The sequence below is a fragment of the Artemia franciscana genome, unplaced genomic scaffold (assembly GCF_032884065.1).
Source record: "Artemia franciscana unplaced genomic scaffold, ASM3288406v1 PGA_scaffold_50, whole genome shotgun sequence".
NCBI lineage: Eukaryota > Metazoa > Arthropoda > Branchiopoda > Anostraca > Artemiidae > Artemia > Artemia franciscana.
Window position 1 is genome coordinate 182,479 of NW_027062691.1, and position 20,539 is coordinate 203,017.

The following is a 20,539-nucleotide window of genomic DNA, read 5'->3' on the forward strand; positions in this document are numbered from 1 at the left end:
AATTCAGCATACTTAGCCTAACTAATGCTGCCATCTACACTATTTAAACCCAACAAGCTATTCATAGCACATCCTTCATTCAGTCATTTCCTCTCTGAAATACATTATCTTAATTGATATGCATTGGATTATTATTTCAATCAAAGTGGCGGTCTACTCTTCTCAACCTTAAGCATTAACGTAATTTTAGAAGAATTTATCCTTTATTGCGAGCAAAGTGTTAGTTTTGGCGTCCAGGTGTTTTGAACCTCCTCCAAAATAAGACCTAGCTGATACTTTATCATTTTTCTGATTAACGCTTGGAAACGCCTAAACATGATCATCAAATAGGCATAGTAATAAAAAGGTACTAAAATATCAACGAAGACATTTCATTCGGGGGAGGGTAACAGAAGGACTATATCAAGAATTTAGATTCACGGAAAATTGGGTGGGGGGGCGTCATTTTAGATGTTTTCGGCACTCATTTTCGAAAACCTACAAATGTAAACAATGTGTCTGGTTTTTTTTCTTGGGGGGGGGGGGAAACAAAAATAGTCGCATTACAATAGTTTTTACGTATTTTCATTGATTTTAACTATCAAAACTTCAGGAAGTTTTGGGCCGTAAGAGATTGACACCTAATATGACTGCGTCAACTTAAAACTGAATGTTATTATAAGCAAATCATTTAGAAACTGTCTTAAATTTATAGCCTTTGAATATAACAGGGTATTTAGTTATTACTCATATTGCTCACACTGGCATATTTACGATAATCATTTTCTCCCTCAGACACGTACGGAGATTTTATTTTTCGGGGAGAGGTGGCGGGGGCAATTATAGATGAAAAAAAAACTTTATATGATAATGGGAATAAGAAGTGCCCAGAAATTCAATAAAATTTAGGATTTTGGAGGGGAGACGGTCCAGAGCCCTCCCACCTGCGTACACCCTATTAGCCCTTTTTTCAATTAAGATAAAGTTCAATAAACTACAATACTAATCAAGCACACACACATGAAAAAAGCTCTAGTATGCAAAGCGACAACTCTATTAGGGTCTGTTTACTACAAAGCGTTACTATATTGCTAGTATAATAATGAGTCATCAAATAATACTGTAGCGGACAAATACAATTAATAAACTGACGAAATATATAAATATATATATATATATGTATATCATTTTTAATTTTTTTTTTTAATCTGAAAAGCCAACAGTTGAACAAAAAATTTAAATAAAAATAAATTAGTTGGCTTTTCAGCATAATCGTTCAGCACAAAAAATAAGCTATATAATAGACATTTCTGCTTAAATATATAAAATATATGTATATATAATGTCCTTGGAGTTTAATAAGAGTGCAACTACAGGCTGCATAAAATTATTTCAAGTAAACCCATCACCCCCCTCAGAACGTCATTAACGAAAAAATAATTAGATAAACTTCTAAAAAACATAAATATAATCACTCATATATAAACCCATTCCCCCCTTCAAATTTACTAAAAAAACACATCAACTGTACGAAAATAGAAAAATAAAGATTCTACAAAATACTTTGACAGGAAAAATCAAACAAACCAACCTCATATTAAAATATCGCATACTTGAGCTCAGTAATAAATTTGTAAAAGGAGACATTATCATCGGTCGTAATCAAACACGCAACAGGGAAGTTTCACCAGGTTTGAGGGGGGGGGGGAATTTCCAGGGGCAGGGAAAATTTTCTAATCAAGAGCTGTAATGACATCGAATTAAAGCACTTACTTCATAAAAATGGTTTTTTAAGTATATCCAAAGACAAACGGGAGGGGATACATTTGGGGCTAGACCCAAAACTTAGGTATTTTATAGGCGGGGCTTTAAAAAAGGCATCAAAAGTTTGTTTATATGCATTTTTATTTCTTTTTTACGAATCCAAAAAAAAAAAATCAAAAAAAAATCGGCGGGTTCAAACCTTGTAACCACCCTGGATGCGGCCTTGCTCATGGTAGTAATAATGCCTCCTTCTACTCTCTACAAAAGCTATTGTATGAAAAAGTGATTCCCAAACCGGTTTTAATCCATCCACATCTCAGTGTGAATCAAGGCCAATTCATTGTGAGTTCCTGACCTTGTGAATCAAGTCTAATTCTAGGTCATTACTTTTTTCTTTGGGGCAAATTCGATGTTTGGAGCCGCAAGTTATTCAAGAAATGACTGTTAGAATAAAAAAAAAATATTAAGAAAGGGGTTTCCCCAAATCTTAAGCAAAAAAAAAAAAATTATGTAATTTTCAGGATGATAAAATTGAATATTTTTCAAAAAATTTTAATATACGTGCACAGCAAGGAAAATTGGAAAGAAGACAAATAAGGAAGAGGAAAGAACGCACTATTGGCATATACCAAATTTATCTATATTGAACTTTTAAAAAAGAGTTCTTTGATTGTTTTAACGTAAAACAAAAACATAGAAACAACGAACGATTCTAACCTCCCAAAAAATTTTAAGTTTACTCAACTCACACGTCAGAAAAAATATTAAAGTAATTTAAACCATTTTTTAAAATTTCAGGTAAAAAACAGAATTGGGGAAATAAACTTATTACGCTTTTTGAAATATAAGGGATATTATAGATAATTTTGAATTTCTGCGGCGAGAAGCAGGAACACCCACTAAGAGGGTAATAACTGAAAAAAAAAACATAACGTTTTCTTGCCAAAAGCTTTATTTACCCCCTCCCTACCAAAACATCACATATCTCCCACTACTTTGACAAAAAAAAAAAAAAAATCGGAGATCGAAAAAAAAAAATATTTTTTCCCCGAGCAACTTCGCGATTAATGCAATAACTTCTTGTTACTTCGACGATTAAAAATAAATAAAGTGTTATAGAGTCATAAATAAAGAAAATAAAATAGAAAATTTGAAGCTAAAATTTTGCTAAGGATTTGGATGAGCTAAGGTCCATTGGCGCTACTAGCAAGAATTTCTCAAAATGCCACTGAGTTTGTACTAGTGATCTTTAGCTGCACTTCCCCTCACCGGAAGGTCTCCTCTGTTTTAAGCAGATACGAGTAACTGCCAAATTAACATTCTGAATCCTCCCAAACACAAATAAATCTAGAGCTTACTGTTATTCCAATGAAGACCAAGCCTTAATTGGACTTAGGCCCACGTTCACTGTTGGGACAACCAGGTCGGGACCCGACAAGGCAGTGGCATCTAATCTGGCCCCATCATTTTTTTTTCAACCCTCAGACAAGCAAAAAGTAAAATGCAATTGAGCAAGCAATTGACGATTTAAGCTGTCCTGTTGAGAAAAATGAAAGGGCTAGTTTATAAATATAGCTCTTTTGCTGCTATAAAAGATTCATGAGATAAGGAGACCTTGGGGAAAAATAAAAACAGGAATCACTTTTTCGTTTTAAGTATCACACAAAATAAGATTCCAAAACAAAAGCACATATTTCATTTGCGCTCATACATGACACTTTGGTATGTGTAACTTCCAAAGTACCGGTTATTTGAAAAAAAAAAAAAAGGTATTTGCAAATTATTGCTATATATTCAAAAGGCGCGAGATTCATGTATTCAATCAGTTGATGATACGGATGGCGGTTTTTACTCCAACGTGACAAACTGGACATTCCTGTCCTTCTTCAGCAAGATGTTGTGCACAGCTCATGCAAAAAAGATTATGACCACATGGAACCAAAGCTGCCACAACTTCAGATTCGCAGCATGAAACACATTCTCGCTTCAAGCTTCCGCGAGAAGATCCTAAGCTACTACCGACTGGTGATACGCTACTTCCGACAGGGCTGCTCGAAGGCGAGAGGGATCCTCCGACTTCGCTGATGGCGCTGTCACAATCTGTCATTGTGTTTGCAAGTGATGCCAAAGCTGATGAAAGCGATGCAAGTGGATCAGAACTAACGCGTCGAGCTGGGAGATGGTCTAACTCATTATCATAGCCAACACTATTACTTCTCTTGACCAGAAGCGAACCAAATCCAAAGCGGGATTGATTGAAGTCGTTTGACCAAATACTTGGCTGAGGTGCAAATGGAGGTGTGTCACGACCCAGACCATCATCACTGTCAGAGCCATAAATGCTGCCAAACCGACTGAGACTTCCAAAAGACGGCATCTAAAAATAACAAAACCATTAAGAATACGGTATAAGCATCATTAGGTTATGCTGTAGACCTTAAAAAGAAAAACTAAAGAGCACAGTCTTCTCGAAAGTAAACACACCTCATGCAATCTAAAAAATTCCTAAATCTAAAAAAGAAGAAATTAAGAGGCACAAGTAAACACACCTCACAAGCAAACACACCTCATACAGTCTAGAAATATTTATAAGTCTTAAAGAGGAAACTAAAAAGAGCGCAATTTTCTCGCAAGTAAACGCACCTCATGCAATCTAAAATTATTTATAAATCTTAAAAAAGAGGAAACTGAAAAGAGCGAAGTTTTTCTCGTAAATAAAATCACCTCATGCAATCAAAAAGAAAAAGAAAAAAGAGAAAATAAAAAAAGTCTTTGCGCAAGTATGTATATATATAAAAAAAAATGTATGCACCCCATGATGTAGACACTCAGACTAATCAACTGGTCGACAAGCATTACAATCTAAATGTAAATCTAAAAAGAGGAAATTAAAAGAAGGCTTCTCACAAGTAAAAAAAAAAAAAAAAAAAAAAACACCTCATGCCATAGACACCCGAGTTAGTCAACAGGTCGATAAGCATTAACATAGCCATTTTGCATCAACCTCCAATCAAAATTTCACAAAAACTCAAATTAAATCAACAAATTTTTTAAAAATAAGCTTCAATTGTAAATTCGTATACTATTTTATATACTTTTAATACTTTTTGAACGTCTTTATCATTCTATCCTACAAAAAAAAAAAAAAAAAAAAAAAAAAAAAAAAAAAAAAAAAAAAAAAAAAAAAAAAAAATAAAATAAAAAAAAAAAAAAAAAAAAAAAAAAAAAAAAAAAAAAAAAAATGTATGCACCTCATGCTGTAGACACTCAGACTAATCAACTGGTCGACAAGTATTACAATCTAAAAAAAACTGTAAATCTAAAAAGAGGAAATTAAAATGAGACTTCTCACAAGTAAAAAAGCACCTCATGCCATAGAGACCCAAGTTAGTCAACAGGTCGATAAGCATTAACAAAATCATTTTATATTAACCTCCAAATCAAAATTTCACAAAAACTCAAATCAACGAATTTGTTTTTTAAATAAGCTTAAATTGTAAATTCATACACCATTTTGTCCCTTTTAATACTTTCCGAACATCTTTATTATTCTATCCTTCAAAAAAAAAAGAAAAAAAAAGTAAAAGTAAACATAGAAGTTTGAAGCAAACCAGCAAAACCTGTTTATGTATATTTTGAAATAAGATTGTCAAATTTATATATCTTCTTTGAAAATACATGCCAGTGACTTTTCTAGTATTTCATTCAAAGTGCCGAAACTAGCGTTTCTTTTAAGATTCCTTTAGACTGCCGAATCGAACTAGAATGACATTTTTTTATTGCGAAGAAGAGGGTTTAACGAAGTAGAGATATGGCCCAACGGATGCGGTGTTCCTTTCTTTGTTAAAAATGATATATGTATTGAAAATACGCCCACAGAATACAATTCAATTTGGATTGAAAAGGTTGAGTAGTAGTTTTGTATTGTTCGATCTATCTTAAAGATAAAATTTGAATAAATTTCTTTTATATCAATTACTAATTTTTTTTTTCATTTTCCTTTTTATTTGTCATATCGACTAAAATCATAGTTTCCCCAGTAGGGGCAACCTAGTAAAGAATGAATCACGGCCCCTAGTAACCTGAAATTGAAAAACGCTTTTTGAAAAAAAAAAAAAAAACACAAAAAAAAACACTGCCGAATGTGAAAAAAATGCCTTTCGAAGCTGATTGAGGAATGGGGGATTTTATGCCAGATGGAAATTGTACCGTTAGAATCCCAATTATTGGAAACTGCATATAGGGAAGTCACAACGTTGAACAACAAGGAAAACCACTTTCTGCATGGGTGGCAGTCATCAGTTCTCTTTTTTTCTTGTTTTCTTTCCTTCACCGTTAGTGGAGCACTGGAACACCACAGAGAAGGGCTCATTTCAAAGAAAGTTCCAATACCTAGTGCCTTTCGTAATTAAAAAATAATATAGCAAAATGCAAATTTTAATGCAAATGCAAAATGGTTAAGAGAATTTCACACATAGTTCTACAAATTTGTAGTTTGGACGTGAGCCCGATTCTTATGCGGGGGGAGCTGGCAAAAACAGTTGGGGGGGGGGCAAACGCACCTATTATACGTTTGCGCCAGGGTTCAGAATGTTCGCTACCAAAAATGTCATTTTGCGACTCGCAGCTTTGGTTGATAGTCTCAAAGACAAAGTACCGATTGGGGAATTTTTCTAGCACCACAGGGAGCTTCCCAAACACTTTTCGTAAAAACTGATAGGGGATCTTAGATGTGACATCAGTTGGAAAAGGCTAGTTCAAAACAAAGGAAACAATTAATTTGTTACTTATTGTTCAGTAAATCACTGTCTATTCAAGGTACTTACAGCATAAATGACGTGCATCCAGTGTCCGCAAAGATTTCAATCAACAAAGTTAGCAGAGCAGGAAACTTACAAAGCTGTCTAATTATCCAGGGGTACTTTTTTTTAGCTTATTTTTCAATATTTTCCAAGCAGGTACACTAGAATATTTTTAGGGACTGCCCTTTCCTGAATTTTAAAAAGAAAAGTCATCCCCGTTCAATAATAATAATAGAAAAATCGTTCTAATGATTTAAGTTTCATTATATCTGAATATCTCTATCTCCAGCACAAAACTGGAAAGGTGAAATGGTTTTTCTAAGATTTCCATGACAGTAGGTGTCGGCTTTAAGTTTTCTATCGTTTACTTAGACCTCTTATCAAAGCTATACAAGTTACGACAAAGCTATACAAGCCCATTCACTTCTTGATAGTTTGGCCACAATTAAAGCTTATAATGGAGAAGATGGGATGATTCTTTAAGGCATCGAAGAGCCTTAAAAGCGATTTTGAACAGTATATTCATTACTGCGGTATAAACCATGTTTGAACAGTGAGGGATCTAGGGGGCCAGGGGACCCTGCGCCCAAGGTTTTTCACAAAATGGCCCATAAGTTGACATGGTATTCACGTGATGGTAAGACAGCAAACCTTATTGATTATGTTATTGTAAACAGAAGACTAGCAGGATCAATACAAGATACTAGGGTGTATAGGAGTGCCGTTATTGATGTTAAAAGTAAAGATCACCATCTAGTAGTGTCTAAGGTTAATTTAAAGCTGGAATTTCGGAAAAGTAACTCCCTCCCGGAAAGTTATGATGTTGGTAGACTTCAGGATGAAAATTTGAGAAAAAAATTCCAGGAACAGTTTAGTAATAAACTTGAGGGTTTAAAATTTGACAATGTGGAAGATGGATGGAATAATTTCAGAAAAACAATTTGTGAAGTTGCTGATGGTGTCCTAGGGAAGAGTGCTAAGACAGCAACTAGGAATATTAGTGAAAAAGCTTTAGGTTTAATAGAGAGTAGAAGGGGTTTGTATAAGAATTATCTGAGCGATAGGTCGTATGAAAACAAAAGGAATGTAAAGAAAGTGGAGAAAGCATTAAAATATGAACTAAGGAGATGTGAAATGGAGGCGATGGATAAAATTGCTGAGGATCTGGAAGATGCGGCTAGACGGCATAATAGTAAAATATTATACTGGCATGTTAATAAATTGAAAGGGAGTAGCCGATCCGGACTAGTCCCAGTTAAAGATAGAAATGGGGCCACAATTAGTGATAAGGAAAAAGTTAAAGAAAGATGGGTGGAACATTTTGAGAATGTGCTAAACCGAGATACAGTTGCAGGAAAAGATATAGATGAAAATGAAAAAGTTTGTGATACCTTGGATGTGAAGGAAGATTTGTTTAGTGAGGAAGAATTAGCGACAGTACTAGAAGGATTAAAAAATAATAAGGCCCCAGGTGCTGATAGTATGATTAATGAGTTCCTTAAATATGGTGGCTCTGAGGTTAGGAATAAGCTACTGAAGATTATGAACATGATTTTTGAAAAAGGGGAAGTACCCAATGATTTTAGGAAAACCTTAATTAAACCACTGTATAAGAAAGGTGACAAGAGTGAATGTCGTAATTATCGAGGCATTAGTCTGGTCTCTGTAGGTAGCAAATTACTGAGTAATATGATACTTTTTAGACTGAGACATGCTGTAGACAAAGTTTTAAGGGAAGAACAATGCGGTTTTAGAAAAGGTAGAGGATGTGTCGACCATGTTTTCACTCTTAGGTTAATAATTGAGAAGTCCCTTCGTTGTCAAACACCTTTGGTCCTTAGTTTTATCGATTATGAGCAAGCTTTCGATTCTGTTGATAGAACAGCGTTAACAAAGGTCTTATCGTTATATGGTATACCAGAAAAATACATTAAAGTGATTTGCGCTATGTACGAGAATAATACTGCTGCGGTTAAGGTAGGAAATGAGGTTAGCAACTGGTTTTGTATTGAATCAGGAGTTAAGCAGGGTTGTGTTCTATCCCCCTTTATATGGATCATTTTGATAGACTTCGTCTTAAGGAGCACAGGAAAGGCAATTGGAGACCATGGAATCAAATGGGGAGGAAGAACGCTCCTGGACTTAGATTATGCTAATGATTTAAGCATATTAGATGAAAGCGTGAGCAAAATGAATGAATTTTTAGAGGTTTTACGAGTTCAGGGTGCTAAAATAGGCTTGAAAATTAATGTTAAGAAGACTAAGTCACTAAGGCTAGGAATAAGTGAAGATGAACAGGTGACATTAGGTAACGAAAAGATTGATCAGGTTGGGAGCTTCAGTTACCTTGGTAGTATTATTAGTAAAGATGGTGGGAGCAGTGAAGATGTTAAAAGTAGAATAGCTAAAGCTCAGGGTGTTTTTTCACAGTTAAAAAAAGTTTGGAAGAATAGAAAGATAAGCCTACAAACCAAGATTAGAATATTGGAAGCTACAGTGATGACAGTGGTCAAATATGGCTCTGAAGCATGGACACTCCGAAAAGCAGATGAAAATTTACTAGATGTTTTCCAGAGAAATTGCCTACGGATTGTTCTGGGTACCCGGCTGACTGACCGTATTTCAAACAGTAGGTTGTACGAAAAGTGTGGTTCAATCCCGCTTTCTGGGGCTATAATGAAAGAAAGGTTGAGATGGCTAGGCCACGTTCTACGGATGAAGGATGACAGATTACCGAAGATTGTCCTTTTTGGCCAACCGTCTGGGGCTACACGGAAAGCAGGTCGTCCTTGTCTGGGTTGGGAGGATGTCATAAATAAGGATTTAAAGGAAATGGGAACTTCCTGGGAGGGTGTAAAGAGGGAGGCTTTAAATAGATTAGGTTGGAGGAGGAGCGTGCGTAGCTGTGTTGGCCTCAGGCGGCTTGGTGCTGCAGTGAGTTATTAGTAGTAGTAGTAGTAGATTTTGCTTACAGGCACCCTGTCACACTGCCCCTCCTTCCAAGATTTTGGTCTAGATCCGCCCCTGTGTGTGAACTTTCCTTACCCGTCAGCTGCAGCGTACATTTAGCCACGCCTCTCGTACGAAGCTTGTATTGTTAAATTCTGAGTAGGTGCCAATTTACGAATTATTTTTGCGCAACTAAAATTAATCAAAACTTAAAACGAAGATGAAATGTCAATTTTGCCAATTCTAGTAATTCAATTTTAAACGTCAATTATTAATATCATTGCAAACGTCAATGACCTTGAACGTCACGTCAATGACATTTAACGTAATTTTAAGCTTTGCAGCGTCATCAGGTCCTAGTTACTAGTTTTTCGAATTATAACTCAAGATATCTACTGGCTATATAGATGGTTAGCACAGATAACAGATAGCAGTTCTGCAGAGACAAAACTGCTTCACAAGAGGATCGCAACGTTGAGTGTTTCGGTACTTTTTCAGATCAAGATCTATGAATTCTTTTATCAATGATTGATGGAACTGAAAATGATCATAATTGTATTGGCTAAATAATAAATAATATGTATGATTGAATTATATATAATTCTTGTTAAACGTATAAATATTTCGGCTTCAAAATTATATTAAGTGGTTTTGTTTTGTGTGAAATATTTATGTAGGTGTTTTTTCGGTACATAGTAAGTCTTTTTGCAAATCTTTTAGAGGTAGAAGACCTTTTCATGGGCCAATGAAAGAAACAATGAAGAAAATAAAAAAAAAAGGCTAATTTCTGGCATTGATTTTGATGCACAACTCATCTAGTAGAATGTTTCCAAAACTGATTGGTGTTTCAAACTGCATCACTCAGCCACCTGAGGCAAAAACAGCTACTCATTCTTCCTCCATCATCATCCAATCAAAGCTTCCCTCCTTACACAATCCCAAGAAGAAACTAGAAGTCCTCAAACAACTTTAAAACGTTACAAAATTTGAAACGTGCTATTTTCTCCGAGTCTGAAGCTTAAAATAATACTAATTTCAATACAATAGCCGCAAAAGGAAATAGCAGGTTAGGCAACCAGCCGGTAGACTGCAGACCATAAAGGCTCAAGTACACTAGGCGAGTTAAGGAGGTACAAGCCAGCTTTTTCAAAAAAAAAATATTCTGTATTTGAAAGGTGCTGTTCCCTCTTCAACGCCTCGCTCTTTACACTAAAGTTTGACTCTTTGTCACAACACTAATTTTTAGAACAATAAAAACAGTGTAAAGAGTGAGGCGTTGGAGGGGCCCTTTCATATACGGAATAATTTCAATTCCTTTTAAGTTTTAATGTTACTCCTTACTTTCAGTTAAAAAAAAAACTTGTGTTTTTTTAATTTAATTTCTGAACATTTTTCAACTAATGCAGGTTCGAATTTGGCTTACTCTAAAACTTCCTATTCTATTTAAAAAAAAAACAACCCATGTTTCAGTAAACGCTCTTAAAAAAAGGGACAAACAGTCTAACTTTAGCGTAAAGAGCAAGGGTATCAAGGAGGGGGACACCCTTCATATATTAAGGGGGTAATCCTCCCCCTCACAAAATCTCCTTCGGTGAAATTTCATCCAAGGTAAAGTTAACCTTCAGCCCGCCAAATTCCCCCTAGACAGTTCCATCCACGCTGAGAATCCATCCTCCCTCTAAAATTACTTGCGGACGATTCAGCCTGAAAAATTATCCTTGGAATTATTTCATTTGAATGAGACAAAATTATTATGTTGAATGAGAATTAAAATGTTTATAATATTCAATGCTACTACTACTACTAACAACTCACCCCACCACCAAACCGCCTGAGGGTAACACAGCTACGTATGCTCCTCCTCCATCCCAATCTATTCAAAGCCTCCATCTGTACACCCTCCCAGGAAGCTCCCATTTCCCTTCTTTATGACATCCTCCCACCCCAACCGCAGACGGCCTGCTTTCAGTTTAGCCCTAGATGGTTGGCCGAAAAGAATAATCTTTAGCAAACTGTCAGTATTCATCCGCAATGCGTGCCCTAGCCGTCTCAACCTTTCTAGAGCCGAGAAAGCGGGATTGAACCACATTCTTTTTTACGGCTAATTGTTTGAAAATCGTTTACGGTCAGTCAGCCAGGTACCCATGAATAATTCATAGGCAATTTCTCTGGATAACATCTAGCAAATTTTCACCGCTTTTCGGAGCGCCCATGGTTCCAAGCCAAATTTGACCACAGTTATCACTAGCTTCCAATATTTTAATCTTGGTTTACAGACTTATCTTCCTATTCTTCCATTTTCTTTTACCGTGAAAAAACATCCGGAGTCTTGGCTATCCTACTACCCAACGTCATCTTTTCATCTTCTTATTCCTAGCCTTAGTGACTTAGCCTTCTTAACATATATTTTCAAACCTATTCTAGCACCCTGAACTCGCAAAACCTTTAAATGTTCATTCATTTTGCTCACATTTTGATCTAGGATACTTAAACCATCAGCAAAATATAAGTCCAGCAGATTTTTCCCTCCCCATTTGATTTCATGGTCTCCCATCCCTAGGACCTCCAGTATGAATGAGGCTTTGCACAATCATGGGCCCACTCTTTGTCACAACCTGGTTTCCAGTACTTGGCGATGTTTTTTTTTATCAACAAGAGTCGAAATACTGCACAGACAGTCAAGCCTACTATATCTGACTTATATATTCATTCATGCCTAAAAATATTATGCTGCTACGGGAGGCAACCCATAGTAAATAAATTAGTTTGCAAGAGATTTTTCACCCCGAAAACACCCACCAAAACAGACTAAGCCCAAAAGAACTATCCATTAATCAGAATCCTGTGCGAATGATGTGTCGTTTATTTCAATACTGTAACCCTTTTATGAAATTATATAGAAAAAACAAGTTTTTTAACTATAAGTAAGGATCTACGTTAAAACTTTAAACAAACAAACGTTTCCATATATGAAGAAGCTTCCACCTCTTAAGCCTCTCTCTCTTTACGCTAAAGTTTGACTTATTTGCAAATTTTTAAAAGAAAGACTTCATAAACATTATGGCCGTCTGATTGGAATAAAAAGCTTTGTCAAAGCAATAGAGACGTTAGTTTAATGAGCAAGGGATATAGGAGGGTGCATTACCTTAGCCTTGGACTTTCAGCCTTAGACTACGTACTTTAAGTTGAAAAAACTTTTCATAAAAATTTTAATATTTTTTTTTTATGAGATTTTGCCGGATAATCCGGCTTTCTCAAGGTGGTTTTAGGCACCATTCCCTCTCCCCACTCTCCATCCACCGACACTATTTCATAACAGGTGATGACAAATTAAAAAAAAACGGCTTATTATTCTTTTTAAACGGCCATTGTGTTTCAGGAGTCATTCTTAAAGAATTATGACAAAACATCAAAACTTTTGCGTAAAGAGCAAGGACTTGAGGAGGGGATAATAATTTTATATATTATCCCCCTTCCATAATAATTTTAGTTCCTTTAAGTTTTGATGTCGCTTCTTACTTTCAGTTGAAAAATATTTTCTATAATTTAATTCCTGACCGCTTTTGATTACACCGAGAAATCCGGCTACCCCTTCCATGAAAAATTCCTTCACCCACGGAAAAATCCAACCACAGAAAGTTGTTTTCACGCAAAAATGCTCTCTCGCTTTCCAGTGAAAGTCGTCAAGACACTTCCATCCTAGCTGAAAATTCCACCCAGAAAATTCTTGCGGAAGATCTGGGTAAAAAAAAAAAAAAAAAAAAAAAAAAAAAAAAAAAAAAAAAAAAAAAAAAAAAAAAAAAAAAAAAAAAAAAATCTTAGCGCATTTCCATTTGAAAGACATTAATTTCTGATTGTTTTTAAGATCATGCCGGTAATTCCCTTTTCGGTGGAAAAGTTTCCCAGCAAAAATGCATCAAAAAGGTGTTTTCTAGCAAAGAGTTTTTTAGGGAAAAGGGAAGGGGTACAAAAGAAACTTTAAAAAACGTATAAAATGTGAAATTGATATCTATTCCCCTACGATTTCTAGGAATATTTCTGGTCTACGCTGTTATTATGAAAGTAAAGAATAAACAATAATCCCCAAAATGGCAGAATTTATTCCGTAAAGGAGGAGCCTTACCCACACCTCCAATTCAAATTCGCAGGAACTTCGGAGCGTGCTCATTGGATTAGAAATTGAGAGTTCTAGTCCTTAGTGTAGGGATGGAATTTTCCGGGGGGATCCGTGGAGGGCTATTTTCTGGGGGTGGGTATTTTTCAGGGGGGTTAATGCCGGCCACCAAAAAAAGGACAAAAGAACAAGAAAAAAAGAAAGCTAATTATTTTAATAAAAAATACGCGTCAAACGAGGCATATTCAATGCCGATAAAAACCAGAAAAGAACAGAAGCGTCTAACAATAAGAAAAAAGGACCAGTGATTAATCAAGTTAAGAAGAGAAGGTGAAAATCAGAATTGTCAGTGAATTAAAAAAAAGCAATTAAAATCTAACCAGTACTAGGCTGGACTCTTATTACCTGGATTTGGTTGTAGCTTAAATACATTTGGTTTTCTTTTCTGTGCGGGAGGGGGGGGGGGTCAATTGTTTCTTGTTTTCCTCTTAAAAAAATATTGTTTCTAGTTTTCTTATCGCTCCTTGCATTATTTTTGTTGTTCCATTCTTCTGGTATCGTATAGCTCTTGTTTTTATTCTTTTGTTGTATTTAATATAAATGAATAAATCAATCTTAAAACGAGTACAGATCCAATTGAATATGTAAATCAAGCTTAAAACGAACAAATATATTTTACTATTGTAGCATAAATGAAATCCAAAACGAGCAGAAAGTAAATAAACAATCATAGCAAACAAAGATACAACATGTGCTAATGTAAATGAATAAATAAACCTTAAAACGACTAAAGCTTTAATTAAACATGCGAATAAAGATTGAAACGAACAGAAATCCATTCAAAAAAGAGTATGGGCACTACCTCCTTCCCTAACAGAAGAAGTATAAAGCCTACTGCGTCATTGGCGCTTTACTGAAAGTGGCGCTTTATTACAGACAATTTTCTTACGTACTTATTACAACATTGAAAATAAAAAATTAAATTACAGTGAAATCAAATTTTGAACTGACGGGCTTTTCAGCAGTTGATATCATTATATATCAAATATTTAGTTTAACCTTATTTCTTCCCATGACCTTTCACGACAAATTCAGTTTCACAACAAACAAGAATTTAGCTACTGCCTCCTTTCCTAACTTTAAAAATCTAAAGCCTACGGCATCATTGGCGCTTCACTGAAAGCGAATTATATTACAAATATTCTCTATTTAAGTTCTTACAGCATTGAAATGAAAATGCATATTACACTAATCAAATTTTACTTATTCAATTTCATTTATTATAAGAAAAAGTTACTTTTTCAATTTTATTTATTCAATTAGAATTATATCTTTAGCCTCCTAATAATATATTAAACGTTAAATGCATATTAAATGCGTTCAATACCTTGTGGCAATTAAATGTTTCTCCTTGTACTATAAAAATGTTACATTCAGATATCTACTGGTACAGAAATATAGCCTTCTACGCCACTGTGCGCGTGGGTGGGTCTTTGAGGCAACAAGCTGAACGTAATCGATGAAATCGGGTTCCGATTTGGGTTTATAGTCTGTTGGTAAAATATGCTCTGATATAACTGACAGGCCAAAAGTAAAAAAAAAACGTGCCAAATTCTTACACGAAAGTGTTTAACCCCTACCTCGCTTCATTGGACCAGAGGGAGAACAGGTATATCTAAATACTGTTACACGCACCTATATGAAGGACCCACCAGTTCACATAAAGTGTACGGCTTAAAACCAGGCACAAGCACAATCATTTATTTCAAAGGGACACACTGGAGGGGGGGGATTTAAAACAAAATTAGATTATAAAAAAGATAAAAGGCGTTGTAGGAAATAAACTTGCGATAAATCTTCTGAGAACTAACCCCACGCTGTGTATCAGTATTATCCATCTTAGACAAATTCTTTTATTGAGATGATTGTTTACCCCCCTCCCAATAAAGTAGTTATATCTCTCCCATGAGACCACTACAAGTAAAAACCTAGGTCCCAAGGATCTAATTTGTACTTAGGAGTACTTGGGATTCTCGTACCGTATATATGCCTTAAAAGAGAAAAATATATGGAGAAAATATTGAAGCCATTAATTTAGTACATACATCAGAGACTTTTGATGATGCGAGCCCAAGCAATCCTGAGGAAGAAGTCTCTACTTCAGCGTTTAGCTTCTTGTTCAATGAATTGAGAAAACCTACATCCAGTGGGTTGCGACTCTTGAGACTTGTAGGGCTTGTTTCAAAGCCATTACCAAAAAATGCAGCTATGTCATCATTATATGAACCTAAACATAATAAGAATTTTAAGACAATCATATAATTTTCAGAAATACTGGATCAAAGCTGATCACGGAGGACCTAGAGAAAATCTTGGGGGAGGGGCCAATGTGACAAGAGCGCCAATGAGCAAAATCTTGGAGGGGGAGGGCAATGGGACAAATTGACAAATCTATTCTTAAAAAAGAATGAAAAAGAAAAAGCAGAGAAAGTAGGTGCCAGAAAAAATCTCGGGGGGGGGGGGGGGTCCTCTCCGGCCCCCTGGATTCGCAAGTGATGCTGATCACTTTAACAGTGCTATAAATACAAGTTTATTATTATTATCTTAGGTATCAGTGTACAATTACGCCTGTTGGGAACGAAACATGTAAAAAAAAAAAAAAAATTCTAAAATGCTTCGTTTTACAGCATCACCAACCCCCTCTGTAATTAACTGCAGATGAAAAAATAAATGAAATTGTAGTTAATCATTCCTAAAACTCTTCGGTTTTATTTTACCACCAACCTCTCTGCTGTACAAATATATATCCCAAATTATGTACTTCCCATGCATTTTGCGATAAGTCACTTTTTTGGTTCAATTAAACACCCCCGTAAATTGAAGCAACGTTGAAGAAATCAAGAAACAGAAAAATGCATAAGTAATATATAATGTGGGCTATATATTTGCATATTGGTGAAGAGCGGACTGAGGGTAAGTAAAATGAAGTACACTTAGGAATGATTGCACTTTCCTGCATATTATGAAGTAAGAATTGTTTTCTTAACATGTTTCCTCCTCAAAAGGCTTAATTGTACACTGATACATTGTCTTATATTATTAATATAATATTAACTTATTATTACATTGTTCACACAGTCTTCCAATTCAAATAATTAAATCATTTATCCGATAGAAGTGCTTAAAGTCATGAATATCTGTAACAAGGACACTTACATGGGATGTCATAGGAGTTTCAGCCCCCCCCCCCAGAAGACAAAGTGCATTTAGCCCATACTGAGCTTCCCCCATCGCCCCTGTCTGTAAGCATGTTTTGGTGTATTACCACCCTCTTTTTGCATAAGTATCCACGGGTCTGAATTTGTGTAGGAGGGGGAAGGGGTATCAAGCCATTTTTCCCAGGGTGAAGAAGTACGTTTTGATCAATCATGCAGGGAGTTCCTTAACCTTAATTCAGATACTACTGCGGGTGCGTACATGACCTACAAAAAACTGTGCTCCCAGTTTTTAAATTTGCATATAAAATAGAGAAAATGGAATACAAAGCAGATAATATTGTTTTTATTTTTTTATTTTAAAAAAAGGAAAACAGAAAGAGATTCTCAAAGAAAACTAAAGTATTGCTGATTTTACTCGATATTTTCTAACAGGGTTGAATAAGTTAAATCTGTTCTGATAAACAAGTCAAGTATTAAGATGTTAAGGTAGATGTTTAGATGTTAAGGTATTCAGATCTTGAGGTGTTCAGATGTAAGGCACTTCCTTACTTTGGCTTCTAAAAGGAATTTAACCTTGAAATCAAAGAAACATTTTTTTCCCTACTCAAATATATATTTACAATATTAGCAAAGGTATGACATACGAACGAGTTTCTTTATCTAGCGAAAAGAAACAGATAATTCCGACCTTTTAGCTTGTGACAGCTATCGTATTGCGAGTTTTGGCTCTTAGCAACTCGTATGTAGAAAAACGTACACTAACTAGAAGGACAAAAAAAAGAACTAATTTTAGCACCATGTTGCCAGCTGTTGGTTATGAGTAGGACTAATGCACTAAAAATTCACAAATTTTCGTATATGGTTGAACATAAACATTAATATAGAAAAGTAGAAAGTACATATTAAGCAATAAACCTTAAATACTTCTAAGATATTAAAGACGAGAAGGAGGGGGAAATTAAGCTAATATTACTTATTGGAATACTCGCCTACTAGAACCTAGAACATAAACAGGATATAGTATAAATAAAAAAAAATCGGCTATTTGAACTAGCACAACAACAGAATAAAAACAAAAAGAAAAAAACGCAATTTAAAAATCGTAAACGAACATTAAACTACAGATGACGTGCAATTTCCTTTACATGAAAATTTTGAAACTGCGATTTACGAGTCTGTTTATGCTATATTTCTTAATCACTCGAGAGTTCATTAATCAAATACCTTTCGTGATCTTTTTACCCAGCATCCGATACTTGTCGGAATCTTGCTACGAGCCCAAATAATAATTATGGATTAAACATTCCTAAATTTTGTCTAAATAGTAAGAATTTTTCTTTTCCAATTTCTATTCTTAGGAATACTTGAATTCCCTTTTTTGTTACTTTTGTGTAAGTCATGCAGGCCAAACTGGAAAACAGAAGTCTAGTCATATTAACAAATCAATGTTTTACATTCCATGTTTTATATTTTAAATATTAAAATGATTTCTATCAATGTATCAATTTATGAATATTAAATTTATGATTCATACTATTTCCTTTCAGCTATACAGATTTCCCTCGTGCAGTTCCCTTCGCCATCTAGTTTTGTTTGACAAAGATTTTATCAGACAATATTTTATGAAAATTTATGAACTTGAAATTCTGAAATGAACAGAAACAAGTCTTCGAGATTTACATTAAGGTAGAAAGATTTTATCACATTTTTGACTCATTTCAAGGCCCCCAGTCCCTTTGACTCTTACTTCACGATATGGTACACCATATAGAAGCATTGTTGCAGAAGTAAATATTACAGCATTTTTTTTGAAATGTTGTTTAATATAAGTACCTTATTAGGTGGTTGCTTTTAAAGAAATCTTTTCAACGCACACCCTCCACCGAGAAATCCTTTCTAACAACCCCCCAAGTGTGTACACCTTCAGTTAGGAACAAGTGATTTGGATAAGTAAACATTATCTGATGAAATCTTTGGTAGAAATTCAGACAGAACTAGATAGCAGAGGAAACTGCGCAAAGGAATAGCTTAAAGAAAATGGTATGCACAAAGCCACTTGGTGTACAAATGGTGTACAAAGCCACTTAGGGAGGTGAGAGGGATCCATTTTAAGCAGAATTTATTCATCTGCTTACGAAAAAAATGTATTTGAGAGGCCCAACAATCTAAATTTACAATTGGGGGGGGGGGGCATAAAAAAACTTGGAGGCAACCTTGAAGCTCCTAACTTTTAGGGGTTTCTCCCAATCTCCCAACGTTACGCTTTGATGTTTTTCTTATTCTTCTATAAGACTTTATATCTGTCTATTGACATGTTGACATTTTAAGGCATGTTGACAGTTTCATACATTTAGTCATAATAAGTTAACAATTATCAGTCTTCTTTTCAATAGCATATTCCGCTAAATGTTTTTCTTTCAATCTTGACAACCTTGCAGCCCTGTTGAAGATATAATAATAATACGGCCTACTTTTAATGTTAGTCAAATCTGGCAACCCATTGCCAAATATTCCTCCAGTTCTGACAGCAATATGCGATTCTATTTCTTTCTTGGCTGTTTCCACGTTTTCAGGTAGACCAGTAACTTCAAAAACCGGTTCTTTGTCTCTCGATGGGGTAACAATATATGTATGAGTAGTTTGTTGGATCCGCTTGATGGTCGCACCTTTCGGTCCAACTACAAGTCCAACAACGCGATAGGGGACTCTCACCTGAAAAGAAAAAATACAATGGTTTTAAAAAGAACAATTATCTTACGCACCCCCCCCCAGCCTGATATTTTCAAAAATACCCTTTCTTTTGGTATTTTCAATGAATAATACCTTTTGGGGTATTTTCATTGAAAAAATGTAAATCCAACAGAAAATCACCATCCCCCTAGACATAATTGAGAAGAAAAATAACGATTGGAATAACACTAGTAAAAAAGTCTTTCTCCGCAGCAAGAGTACTGGAAACAGAGAAGCAAGGTCACCAACAGGCATGATTGAGTTCTTTTCGACGTAACACCTTAAATTAGGCATCATTTCCTCAGACCACACTGCCTTTCTATGACGAATAAATAAACGTTCAAATGGGATAAATCCATTCATCTAGACAGCGAAGACAAGCACTGTCGAAATATTTCGATCACATATACAGCGACCATCATCAGTAGAAATGCCTGTTTTTGTACCTGCTTTAGCTGTCTAAATAGATAAATTTATCCCAGTTTGAACATTTAGTTGTTCATGATTGGGTTTGGGGTAAAACAGCCTCCCCCCCCCCATCGTACGGAATTCTACAATTTTGATGCAACTCCTCTTCTCAACTAGTTACAACTATGATCCATATAAAAATATATTTGAATTAGGGTGAGAATTTACTAAATCATTTACAAAAGGTTTTGAGAGGGAGGCCGGACTCCTAGAGTCCGAACTGCCTTTTTGCAGAGAAAGGAGTCGTGCCTTGTTAAAAATACTTGAGCACGTGATTAGGTATAATTTTATGAGATAAAAATTACAATATTGGCGAATAGAAAATCATTAAACCAAAGGCTTCTTTAGTCCCAAATCATGGAGCCTAAGACGATGATTCGTATTTTAACCGTTTTGTTTACTGCATAAAAACATCTTGTCTTGTTGCCCTCAAATTTCATTGAAAGTGCTGCTCATAAAATTCGTATTTTATCAGGACAGAATACAAAGATAAAAAGGATACAATTTTATCCGTT

At 35.2% G+C, this 20,539-nt stretch overlaps 1 protein-coding gene across 1 annotated transcript in view; it reads right to left on the reverse strand.

Annotated features, from left to right (window-relative positions):
- Positions 1–515: 515 nt before the first annotated feature.
- LOC136041930 (RNA-binding protein MEX3B-like) overlaps positions 516–20,539 on the reverse strand; it is a 71,461-nt gene continuing 51,437 nt past the window's right edge. Inside the window, exons 3-5 of the mRNA XM_065726725.1 lie at positions 19,298–19,538; positions 15,714–15,895; positions 516–4,120 (exon numbers count right to left, since the gene is read on the reverse strand). Of these exons, the coding sequence (XP_065582797.1) occupies positions 3,566–4,120; positions 15,714–15,895; positions 19,298–19,538 (978 nt within the window). The 3' untranslated portion in view covers positions 516–3,565. The remainder of the gene's footprint in view (positions 4,121–15,713; positions 15,896–19,297; positions 19,539–20,539) is intronic.